The sequence below is a fragment of the Anguilla anguilla genome, chromosome 11, assembly GCF_013347855.1.
Source record: "Anguilla anguilla isolate fAngAng1 chromosome 11, fAngAng1.pri, whole genome shotgun sequence".
In the NCBI taxonomy this organism is placed as follows: Eukaryota; Metazoa; Chordata; class Actinopteri; order Anguilliformes; family Anguillidae; genus Anguilla; species Anguilla anguilla.
Window position 1 is genome coordinate 40921594 of NC_049211.1, and position 12184 is coordinate 40933777.

The 12184-nt window shown below is 47.7% G+C and overlaps 1 protein-coding gene across 1 annotated transcript in view; it reads left to right on the forward strand.

Annotated features, from left to right (window-relative positions):
- Positions 1 to 11705, forward strand: part of adora1b (adenosine A1 receptor b) — a 21952-nt gene extending 10247 nt beyond the window's left edge. Inside the window, exons 2-3 of the mRNA XM_035380589.1 lie at positions 6986 to 8980; positions 11134 to 11705. Coding sequence (XP_035236480.1) covers positions 6986 to 7688 — 703 coding nt within the window. The 3' untranslated portion in view covers positions 7689 to 8980; positions 11134 to 11705. The remainder of the gene's footprint in view (positions 1 to 6985; positions 8981 to 11133) is intronic.
- Positions 11706 to 12184: the final 479 nt, after the last annotated feature.

Here is a 12184-nt window from a genome sequence, read left to right on the forward strand (position 1 = left end):
CACACAGCAGACAGCGTATTTACGAGACCTCCTCCAGTAATCACACTGCTGCCTCAGACACATTCTCAATCCACACACACACAGCAGACAGCGTATTTACCAGATCTCCTCCAGTGATCGCACCGCTGCCTCAGACACATTCTCAATCCACACACACACAGCAGACAGCGTATTTACCAGATCTCCTCCAGTAATCACACTGCTGCCTCGGACACGTTCTCAATCCACACACACACAGCAGACTGTGTATTTACCAGATCTCCTCCAGTAATCACACTGCTGCCTCGGACACATTCCCAGCTGCCCAAAGTGCTTTCAAAGCAAGAAACTTGTTTCCCTTGTATGGATTTTCCATTGATTCTCATTACCTGCCTTAGTGTTTCAGCCATATTTGTTTCAGAGAGGATGGATTCCTAGATGCCGATCATTTCATTTGCATACCCGTAAATAAACTGTTTGGGTCTGTGGAAATTAGTAGCCTGTTCTGTTGGTGCCTTAAGCTGTACAAGCACCAGGGTACCCACGCATACTGGAAAACCTGGAATTTTTTGATGCAGCTTGGAAAAGTCATGGAAAAGACATGGAAAAGACATGGAAAAAGAGCAAAGTGAGCAAATGTCCCGTAAAATGGTCAGTTGTCCTGTAAAATATTTTTTGTATGACTTTATAGGCCGAAATCACAGGCGCCCAAGTCCACGATCGCGATCCCCCAGCCTATATATTAGGGGTGTTGGTCGCATAAAATGTCCTGGAAAATAACGTCTTGAAAACAGTGGGAACCCTGAAGCAATGTTTGTTGGTCTTTGTCTCGTATAACTGTCATAACAAGCCAGGTGATTCAAGGTTTGATGTGACATTTTTTTCCCACGTCCTCCAGAGAACATATAGTGGAATGACTAGTCCTGTTCAGAAGGCACTGCTGCTATGAATTCTTTTTTGCATGTGTTGCCAAAGTTTGCAAATTCTTTGGAAGGAAGTAATGTTGGCTCGCACCAACAGTCTGTTAGAACAGTATCATAGAGGCTACTGACTAATCATGAGCTAGATCATGCTGTCTGTACCGTACTGTATTATTCTTTCACTATTGTTCGTTAGCTATTGTTCATATAGTTAATTGCATCATCTGTTGGGGGAAAAAAGCTATTCAAAGAAAACCGTACGAGGGATGCTGTGCATTTATACCACTGATCCTTTGATCCCCCTTGATTTGTCTAGGAAAGCCAATATGAAGAATGCAAATACGGATTTCCTCGGTGACAGTTATTATGGGATGGAGGATAATTGAGAAAACCGGCTTCTTTCCCTCCAGTTAATGTGAAATACAATCTCGGTGCTATTCAGTAAGACCAGACCCAGGGTTTGGATCTATCTTTTTACATCGAGAGAGAGAGAGAGAGAGAGAGAGAGAGAGAGAGAGAGGTGGTTTTTGGGGGGGGGGGGGGGTTGTGCTGCCTCTGGAACCTCGTTGAGCCTCTGACTGAGACATTCGGGAGATTCGGCCGGAGCGTTAAAGGATGCTGCAGCACAGAGGCGGAGGGATAGCCGAGAGCCAACAGCCCTCCCGCTGCAGCAGGCTGCTGGTAATGAGCCAGCGAAGGGAAGGTCCGGGCTGGGTGTAAACGCCCCAGGCATCAGGCCTCCCGCTGCAGCAGGCTGCTGGTAATGAGCCAGCGAAGGGAAGGCCCGGGCTGGGTGTAAACGCCCCAGGCATCAGCCCTCCCGCTGCAGCAGGCTGCTGGTAATGAGCCAGCGAAGGGAAGGCCCGGGCTGGGTGTAAACGCCCCAGGCATCAGGTCTCCCGCTGCAGCAGGCTGCTGGTAATGAGCCAGCGAAGGGAAGGCCCGGGCTGGGTGTAAACGCCCCAGGCATCAGGTCTCCCGCTGCAGCAGGCTGCTGGTAATGAGCCAGCGAAGGGAAGGCCGGGCTGGGTGTAAACGCCCCAGGCATCAGGTCTCCCGCTGCAGCAGGCTGCTGGTAATGAGCCAGCGAAGGGAAGGCCCGGGCTGGGTGTAAACGCCCCAGGCATCAGGTCTCCCGCTGCAGCAGGCTGCTGGTAATGAGCCAGCGAAGGGAAGGCCCGGGCTGGGTGTAAACGCCCCAGGCATCAGGTCTCCCGCTGCAGCAGGCTGCTGGTAATGAGCCAGTGAAGGGAAGGCCCGGGCTGGGTGTAAACGCCCCAGGCAGCAGGTCTCCCGCTGCAGCAGGCTGCTGGTAATGAGCCAGCGAAGGGAAGGCCCGGGCTGGGTGTAAACGCCCCAGGCATCAGGCCTCCCGCTGCAGCAGGCTGCTGGTAATGAGCCAGCGAAGGGAAGGCCCGGGCTGGGTGTAAACGCCCCAGGCATCAGCCCTCCCGCTACAGCAGGCTGCTGGTAATGAGCCAGCGAAGGGAAGGCCCGGGCTGGGTGTAAACGCCCCAGGCATCAGGTCTCCCGCTGCAGCAGGCTGCTGGTAATGAGCCAGCGAAGGGAAGGCCTGGGCTGGGTGTAAACGCCCCAGGCATCAGCCCTTCTGCATGCAGGCTGCTGGTAATGAGCCAGCGAAGGGAAGGCCTGGGCTGGGTGTAAACGCCCCAGGCATCAGGCCTCCTGCATGCAGGCTGCTCGTAATGAGCCAGCGAAGGGAAGGCCTGGGCTGGTTGTAAACGCCCCAGGCATCAGGCCTCCCGCTGCAGCAGGCTGCTGGTAATGAGCCAGCGAAGTGAAGGCCTGGGCTGGGTGTAAACGCCCCAGGCATCAGGCCTCCTGCATGCAGGCTGCTGGTAATGAGCCAGCGAAGGGATGGCCTGGGCTGGGTGTAAATGCCCCAGGCATCAGACCTCCTGCATGCGGGCCGGCTGCACTGCCTGCATACCAACCCAACACCCGCTGCGCCAGGCGTACGCTAGCGAAATGCTAACGGGAGCAGAGTCCAGTTGACATTTTTAATTAGTTTACTCTCAGAACGATGTCAGAAACCAGCTGTGAGATTTTACAGTCGCTTCAGTAATCATTATGGATACCATGATGAGTTTTCAAGAATAATAATACTACCGGCCTGTATAGTTAATTTTGAATGAATGATTTTTTTGGGTATCAGTTTTTGTTATGTTAAGCCCTTGTATACCCATTTTCTAATAAATGAACGAAAAGCTGCAGAAATATTTTGATATCTGAGTTCAGCTGTCAGTGAAGCTCCGGTTCCCCTTCATACGGGCCGCAATTTCCGCGCGCAGCTCGTCGTACGCTAACCAAACGTACCGAACGTGTAGGAGCTTCCGGCTTTCTTTAAAAAAATGGACATCCTGCTCTGCAGTTGTAGCCTCTTTTCGAGGAGCAGTCTGTCTCTGTGTGTAACGGGAGAGTCGGGTTCGTGTCTTTAATTAGTTTCCCCGCAGTTCTCTTCCTCCCCGGTTTGGAGTCGCTAATTGTGCCTCTCGAGTCGGCGCTGTACCGCCCGCTCTCAGCTGTGGCGGGCGTGGCGGGAGTGCAGCTGAGGCGTGTGCACTGCTCCCGTTTCCCTGTACAGCACGCGACTCGCGGTGCTGGAGGAGGAGAGCCTGGTCTCCACTGACCGCAGTTGGTAGTTCTGTGGGTAATGCGCTGGTCATGTGACTCTGGCTGACTCCCTGCAGTGTTGCCCCCCACTGCAGGCCCCCAGTCAGCTCATTACATATATCCCATAGGCCTAATGTCTCTCACCTCAGGAGAGAGACCCACATAGTGAGGACTGGTCTCACACTCGCATGCCTGGTTCCCAGAATCCAGTGCAAGCCAGTGAAAGCTACCGCGCTGGGTGCGCATCGTAGATGGCAAATGTGTCATTTTGAAGGGGAAGCTCGTAAAGTTGTATTTCTGGACCCCCACCTCTTCCAGTCCAGAGTTTGTAAATTTGCAAAATGTCACATTGGGATTTTGAAAATGAGAGAGTTATGAAAACACAAGCTTAAACTGGAGTTGCCCAAACCAGGTTTTCCAGAACTGTGGGCAAGGAACCACTGGGGAGTCAAAAGAGAGGTTCAGGTGGGTTGTGAGATTTTCTTTTGGGGGGATGGGGGGTTATTGTATACTATGCACTACCCATAGTTACTGAAACCAGGCAAATGAAAAGCTGTTCTGCCTTACTTGTTGTTTTGACATTAAAACATTTGAATCCCATTTGAACTACAGAGCCCAGCATGCACCTTGGGAATCCCTACTCTAAACTACAGAGCCCAGCATGGACCTCGGGAATCCCTGCTCTAGACTACAGAGCCCAGCATGGGCTAACTCAGTCTCAATTTTGAACACATCAGCACCTTTGCATTGCATCTTCCCTGCCACATGAAGGTTGAGAGTTCAATCCCCAGCTGAGTCCACAGTTTCCACAAAATGTCACCCCTGGCCTCTCTGCCGCACAGTCAACAGGATTAGGGCCGGGTAGCAGCTCCACGGCTGAATGGCCTCCCGGCCAGGGGATTCTTTTGTGCATCAGCTTCAGAGAACAGAAATGGAGCAACTGAAAAGAACTAGGAATTTGTTTTTCTCAATGTAAAAACCTGCCTGCGATTTGACTCTTCTACACTGTTGAGTGTGGTGAGTGTGAGGACTTGATATGCGTTTGTATGGATTCGGTGTCATTGCACATGACCAGTTCTTTTATCTGTTTCTTATAAGAAGACTCTGCTGTGTTTTGTAAATCTAACGAATAATGATGGCTAGAGGCTTTCATAACATTGTTGAGCAAGGCCAAAGGCATTTCTTTGGCAGTACTGTTACTCTAAACAGAAGGTTAAGTAGAAGCGGTTAAGTTAAGGGGTTAAGTATTGTTAGCCTGCAGCGTAGATGTTTGCCATCCAGTTTCCCAGTTAAATTTGAATTAAATGAACAGTAAAATCTGAGGAAAAACATGTTTTCAATGTACAAAAATGGCAAGTAACTCACACATACAAAGCACTGTCTATAAGTCATTAAGGCAAACTGGCAAAATCTAGCCCTACCGCTAAAAGTATTGATATACTTTTAGGGAAACCCTGAAAAGTGTCAAACTCTTCGTGTATAGGTATGGGGCATGCTGCCACACCAAAGCCGCAACTTGGCAGGATGGCATACCTGACATCCCAATATAGCCTTGGGGTGAACTAAACGTAAAAAAATAAATAAAATCATAAAACAATGTTCACACAATGACACAGGAGTTAATGCTTAAGCCTTCATGGTGCGGAAGAACAGGTTTTGAGTATTTAGCAGACCGTGAGTATTGGCCAGAGACTTGCTGCAGAGGAGAGGGAGCTGCAAGTTGATTGTGTGTGGCGTTCAGTGAGGAACAAAACAATCTAAACCGGCTGCCGGTAGAGCAAAATTTGACATTCAAAACCCCTGACAGGAGCATTGGCAGTGTGTGGAAATGCATCTCATGGGTGTTAACATGTGACGACTGTAGTCCCTGAGGTCTTCAGACTTCTCTGGTGGGTGAGTCGGTGGGTTTTATAAATTGGTAAGCAGTATCGATTCATCCTCAAGCAAGAGCAAAAACACCAAAGCTGAATTAATATTTAAAAAAACCTGACACACACACACACACACAGAATACAGGAAAATGTTATATTTGTATATATTACACCCTTTGTATTACTTTATTAATAAATGTGTTGTGCCAGTACTGTTGAAATCACACAAAATATACAAATGTCTTCATGAAGATATTTTCCTGTCAAAAATGTGCATCAGTGACAAATATTTACCCTGATCCCCTTTGACATGATCGCATAACCTGCGGCATTTAAAGCTGGTTGAAATTGATCTTACAATGTTACTCCTAATTCATTTATGCCTATTGAGTTTGAAGAAATGTCTCAAGCAGGGAGCAGTCATTATTCAGACCTGATTGTCACTGACCCACAGCGGTAAGAGACAAATCTTGGGAATCAGAATTCATTAAGGCAGGCAGATGACACAGTACCCACCCACTTCCCTAAATATGGCACAGGGTTGTCTCGGATGCTGCTGCTTTCTGGAAGTTAGGCCGTCTTCTTGGGAGCGGTAGGAGGAAATGCTGTAATCGAAGCGACGCATAATTCAGCTGACCGTTCAATGGATGAGCCTATATAAAGGCTGTTAGAAACCCAAGGGATTCAGCTCTCTGGTTTTTTTCAAAAGGAGAGGCACAGTCAGCCCTCATCCTGTGTGTGTGTGTGTACATGTGTGTGTGTGTGTGTGTGTGTGTCGGTGTGTGTGTGTGCATGGGTGTGAGTGTGTGTTTGTGTGTGTGTGCGAGTGTGTGTGTGAGCATGTGCGTGTGTGTGTTTTTGCTTTATTCAGACAGGTAAATAACAGAGATTGACAGATGGAGAAGGGAACACAGCTGAGACTGTGTCATAGCAGGGATAAAGCCACCGGTCGCGAGGGGGGAATCGCATGCGGGCGAGTCGGGTATCCTACGGACTGCACCAGGTGTCTCGCTAGTGTTCTCATCTGTCAATTAGTCTGTCGGCTGATTTGATGTTTTGCAAGCTTGGTATTGAGAGTCAGTCCAGACAGCATCAACAGATTGCTTCTAGACAATCTCTAACACTGGGCTCAAATCTGGGTCAAATATGTATTTAAAGATACTTACTTGCATGTATGTAAAGGCTCTTGCAGGTCCATGAGAATTTTCAGTGAAGCATTGCACTAAATTTTCCAAAAATGAAGCATGAAATCACATCAAATAAGAACTGAGCAATGGTGTTAGAAAAAAATACATTTGATTACAGTTTTTAAAACTCTGAAGACAAATCCCTTTTGACTGCATTGTAAATACAGAAGACAGTATTCCAGAGGGTTGGGGGTACAGGTTGCTTAGGGTTCTGCACCAGCTCCAGGTTCAGACCATTCTGTCCATAGACCACTGCCAATGGCGACACAAAATTCCACACCGGTCCACCTGTGCTTATGTAATATAAAGCCTTTTAAATGACTGTCTCACACAGGCCTGGAGTTGTGTTGACTCATTGACCGACTGGGCCTCGTCTCTGCTTTTGTTCCCGCAGCTACAAGCGGGTGGTGACACGGCGGCGGGCTGGGGCGGCGGTGGTTGCCTGCTGGACCGTGGCCTTCGTCGTGGGCCTGACGCCCATGCTGGGCTGGAACAACCTGCGGCGGCTGCAGGAGAACGGCTCCATCGGGCCCGACCTGGTCATCACCTGCCAGTTCGAGACGGTCATCAGCATGGAGTACATGGTCTACTTCAACTTCTTTGGCTGGGTGCTGCCGCCGCTCGTCCTCATGGTGCTCATCTACGCCGAGATCTTCTACATGATCCACGGGCAGCTCAACAAGAAGGTGAGCGCCAGCCACACGGACCCCAACAAGTACTACGACAAGGAGCTGAAGCTGGCCAAGTCGCTGGCGCTGGTGCTCTTCCTCTTCGCCCTCAGCTGGCTTCCTCTACACATCCTCAACTGCATCACGCTCTTCTGTCCAACCTGCAACAAGCCCATGTTCCTCATCTACATCGCCATCCTGCTCACCCACGGCAACTCCGCCGTCAACCCCGTGGTCTACGCCTTCCGCATCAAGAAGTTCCGCAGCGCCTTCCTCAAGATATGGAAGCAGTACTTCTGCTGCAAGGACACGGTCGGCCTGCCAAACCAGCCCAGCGAGAGGATGGACAGCCACGTCGAGCCGCCGAGGCCGGAGAAACAGAAGCAGAAGCAGAAGGAGGAGCAGGAGATGGAGCAGAACACCATCTGACCCAGGCGCATCGGGTGGGTGGGGGACTGAGAGGCAGAAATGCAGGAATTTCCCAGAATTCCCTACCCATCCTCTCAAAAGAGCAATGGTAGCTCTTCAACTGTTAACGTATGTTAACCAGTGCCATACTGTGTGTGACCCCCTTGGCAGTGACCAAGAGCGACTCTTATGCCAGTCAGGATGTTGTGGAACGCACACCTGATTCCTGAGCCTGGAACTCACTGATTGGCTGAGGGACTGTGACATCACATACGCTCATTGGAGGGGGCGGTTTTGAGCACAAAAGAGGGAAGAACAAAAATGAACGTTGCCTCAGCACACTGTCACTTGAGGCATAAGGAAGATTCTTTTTGCCTAAAAGGCACTCTACCTTCTTTCTCAAGGAATTTTGAAGAACGGAACAGTATCAGAAATTAAAGCTACCTTTTGAGACAATCTGAATCAATGTGCGTATGCTGTTATTGTATTTCCATCTCATTTTTGGCTGTTGACTTTTCCATTTCTACTTTTTCCAGAAATAAATGGATAAAGTCTCACGGTATAAAAACCCTTACCGAATGATAGTTAGTTTCCAACTGTTTTGGAGGATCCATCGAGCAATTCACTATGTAAATGAGAGGAAAGGGGAATATTTAAACTCCTGGAGCAACACCTGGAGTACTTTTCGTTGTTCATCATCGTCATGTCCCAGATCTCAACATGCAGCTGCAGCACAGGGTTGCTGCGATGCAGAAAAAAGAGAGAGACGAGGAGCCATTGGCGCTGACACCAGGAGTTTTCTAATCCCTCGGTCCAGCTCTGCGGCAGTTCAGTGCTGACCCAACCCGGCATGGGGTAAGGGACAGACAGGCCCCAGGGACCAGGCTGCTGTCTCACTGAAGGCTTCTTTAAGATTCCCGTCACGTGACCAGAAGTGTAGCCGGCAGGAACTGCGGGGGTTAAACTGGTGGAAAGAGTCTTTAGAGCCCGCACGTCCATCTTTCTAAGTGACGGAGAAAATCAGAGAAGCACATAAGGGCCTCACACATTTCCTCCTGCAGGCTGTCTGTTGGATACCAGCAGTTCAGAGTGGGACGTCCTTGGCCTTAAAATAATTTTGATCGATCGGTGGAAGAGGGTTTCAGGTCCTCCTGGACGAGGGCAAGACCCCTACGCGATAGGATTCCACCTGCTGGATGGAAGGGTGCTTTTATTTCTCCACATAACAGAACATAACATACCAACAGCTTCTTTCGTCGCACTGTTTCTACGGGGGCCTTTCTGTGGAGAAGCAGAGGCTTGATTACAGGAAGGTAAAACCTTGCCTATATTTTTGTAACGGTCCGCTGTATTTTACGTCACATGAATGTATTGAGAGGTGATGGAGACGGCTGTGTTCAGACGGCTTGGGCCTCCCCTAGGGCGCTGGATAATGGGCTGACAATCTCTCAGTGAAACTGGATGATGAAAACTTGCGGAGCTTTTTAAGATAATTATTACCCATTCAATATCCATGGGGGGGGGGGGGGGGGGGGGGACTCACTCAACATAACATGCCCTGATGAAACCAGATGATCTCATTATGAATTGGGACCTTGGCTTTTTCTGCGGTTCTCTCTGTGATGAAGAGCACAGACTAAGTATCCATTAACGTGTCACGACAGCAACCGTGCAGCTTGTTAAGGAAAACGCGCTCTCAAGTGGCTTCACAGTACGCTGTTCGTGCCTCTGTCTTGCTCACTGGCTCAGCACTGAGAGCTGAGCTCAATAAATAAATATTGTTAGAAAGTCATTTTGCATTAAGCCCTAATGTTGGCCAGTATATTGTGTGCATTTGTTTGTTTGCTGTAATGAGCTAGATGCACTGCATTCTCAGTCTAGGGTGAATATAAGTATGGCACAAGCTCAGTACACTTTTGTGCTTGGATCAGACTGTATACCTAATGCTGTCTGCTCTTGGTTCTGGAAAGAAATCGTAGTCAGTGCAGTTAAATAAGTGAATCAACTTCTCATCAAGCTCAAATTTGAGTCACTAAGTCTAGAGCTGGAAAGAACAGGAAAAGAGCATATCTCCAATGGACGTCACAGCTTCATATCTTGTTAAACAAGGACACAGTTCCTTTCTACTGTACATACAGTGCCACACGTAAACTACATGTAGAATATTAATTGAAAATTACATCAATAAGACCATTGCTAAGATCATATCTGTGTCTGTCCTTAATTCTGACCCATGATTTAATAGTTTGGGTTTTTGTTTTCTTCACAAATTGGCAAATTGATTTTGCAGATGGTTGAACTCCCAAAACTGTTTGTGAAGGAACAAAATGCACAATTATGCAGAATCATAATGTCAAAATGAAGGACAAATGATAACTGAATCCAGGCCTGTATCCTATGGGTCTATAGAAGGAATTAAATTATTAATGTACTGTATTTATGAGTTGGAGTGCCGATCTAGGATCAGTTTGGCCCTGTCCATGTCCTTCCCCTATCCACTATAAGGTGAAAGGTTAAACTGATCCTGAATCAGCACTTCTCCTAACAAGTCTGGTCTCAGACAGTTGGATACGTTATTCCCCTGGTCTTAACTCGCTGACTGGATTTTTCAGGGATGCTGTACTTTTTCTTAGCACAGCCCCGTGTTCATCAGAGGTGGTGTTCTGGTGGATAAAGGCCGGAAGCCTCGTGAAGCCTTACTTGGTGATTGCACGGAGCAGGCCCATCCAGGGCTTACCGTTTGAAGCTACCTGCTGTAAATAAATAATTCAGCGTATGGTGAGGTGTGAGCGAAGCCAGTGCTGCAGCCTCTGAGACCAGCGGCACTCGAGCAGGACAAATGGATTCGAAACGTAGGCCAAAAAAAAGCAAATGTCTGTGGCTTTGCCTTTTTCACCGGCTTCAAATGAGCCCAGTCTGGTGAAAAAACACTGAGCGCGGCAACATTTGGCTACATTCGGCGGGTGTCGGCGATCCACAGATAAATTACCTCAGAAGTTTCTGCCATTTGCTATTCACCTCACCGTTGTCATTGTAAACGCGAGTGGATAATGTCAGTCTTCAGAAACCCTTGAAAATATTACTCGATAATTTGGGACTTAAGTTATAAGGCAGAACATATCGAGTGTCCAGTGAAAATATTGACCTGTCTTTCAGAATTCAGACAGCTCAAACTGGAGCCAGGTGCCAGAAATGAATCAGCAAAATAATTCCAGAAATCTAAATAATGGAATACTCAGTCAAGGCTGAGCGTGTGTTTCGGTGTGGTCGGGGTCCTACTGTAATTACTGATGGAATGTTTGGAAAATGTTATTTATAAATTCATGGATATAGTTTATCACATTGAAACTCAACATAAGAACTATATTTTTTTCCATAGTACATTTATTTAAGGTTAACTTAATATTGTAATCACAATTATGCTGATTTGCTGAAAGAAGGTTCTGTTTAACCTCTCTGTTTCAAGGTGCCGGAGAGACACCGGAAGACTAACCAGCTATTTGCCATCCGGCACCCAGCTCAGTGCCAAAAGACACATGTGGACTCATCCTCTAAAGAGAGCTGTCTGATATACTGCCTGCTTTCAGTGTGTCCAGTGGGGAAAAGGCTCAAAGACAGCACGGACATTCACAGTACACTACCCTAGGGTGATCTCCATCCACCCATGGATGCATGCATACACACGCATATGCGCACACACATGCGCATGTACACTCACACGCACACACACACACACACACACACACACTTCCATACACATGTATATACCTGCACACCCATGCATACACTTACACTCATATGGTTGAGGGTGTTTAGAAGTGACTGTGTTGTTGGTTCAGGCTGATGTTCCTGTGGGGTTGCTCCTGGTCAGTGTGCTATATATCCAAAGGGAAATATAGATGTGCTCAACAGGAGAATGCACTGCAGTAGTAGTATGATGATGCCAGTAACTGTTACTTTAACACCTTCTATCCATCCCTTTTAAGAATACTTTGTTAAAGATACCCTGCGACAAAAAATTAAATAAAAATTCTGCAATGTGTGAAAATAGAGTCTGTATATTTGAAGATATATAATTCTTTGCAGGAACCCTCATCTGTTTGACTCTTAAGACTTTGGCTATGCAAACACAGAAATCTGAGTTACCTGCAGTGGTCCCTTCTGTAAAAATGAATACTATAAGAAAACGCAGCAGGTATTATTCTCGTCCTTAAGATTAAGACATGACAAGTGGGCATCCTCATTGGCCCCTTGGAAATCAACACCAAGTTTAATGAGCATGGAAATCTACTCTGTCAGAGAACAGAATTCAGAACTTTGCTTTTATCCTCTGGCATCACCACCCAGGACAAAGTCCAATCATCAGTGGGTGGACGCTAAACCAAAATCTGTTTCAGGGCAAAGACCCTAGAGATAAGGAGAGCATACACCAAGTCTTTTCTTACTTTCTTTTTTGGTTGCAACACAACAGCGGGGCCAGCCCTACAAACGCGAATGTCTGTGACTGTCTGTGAGTG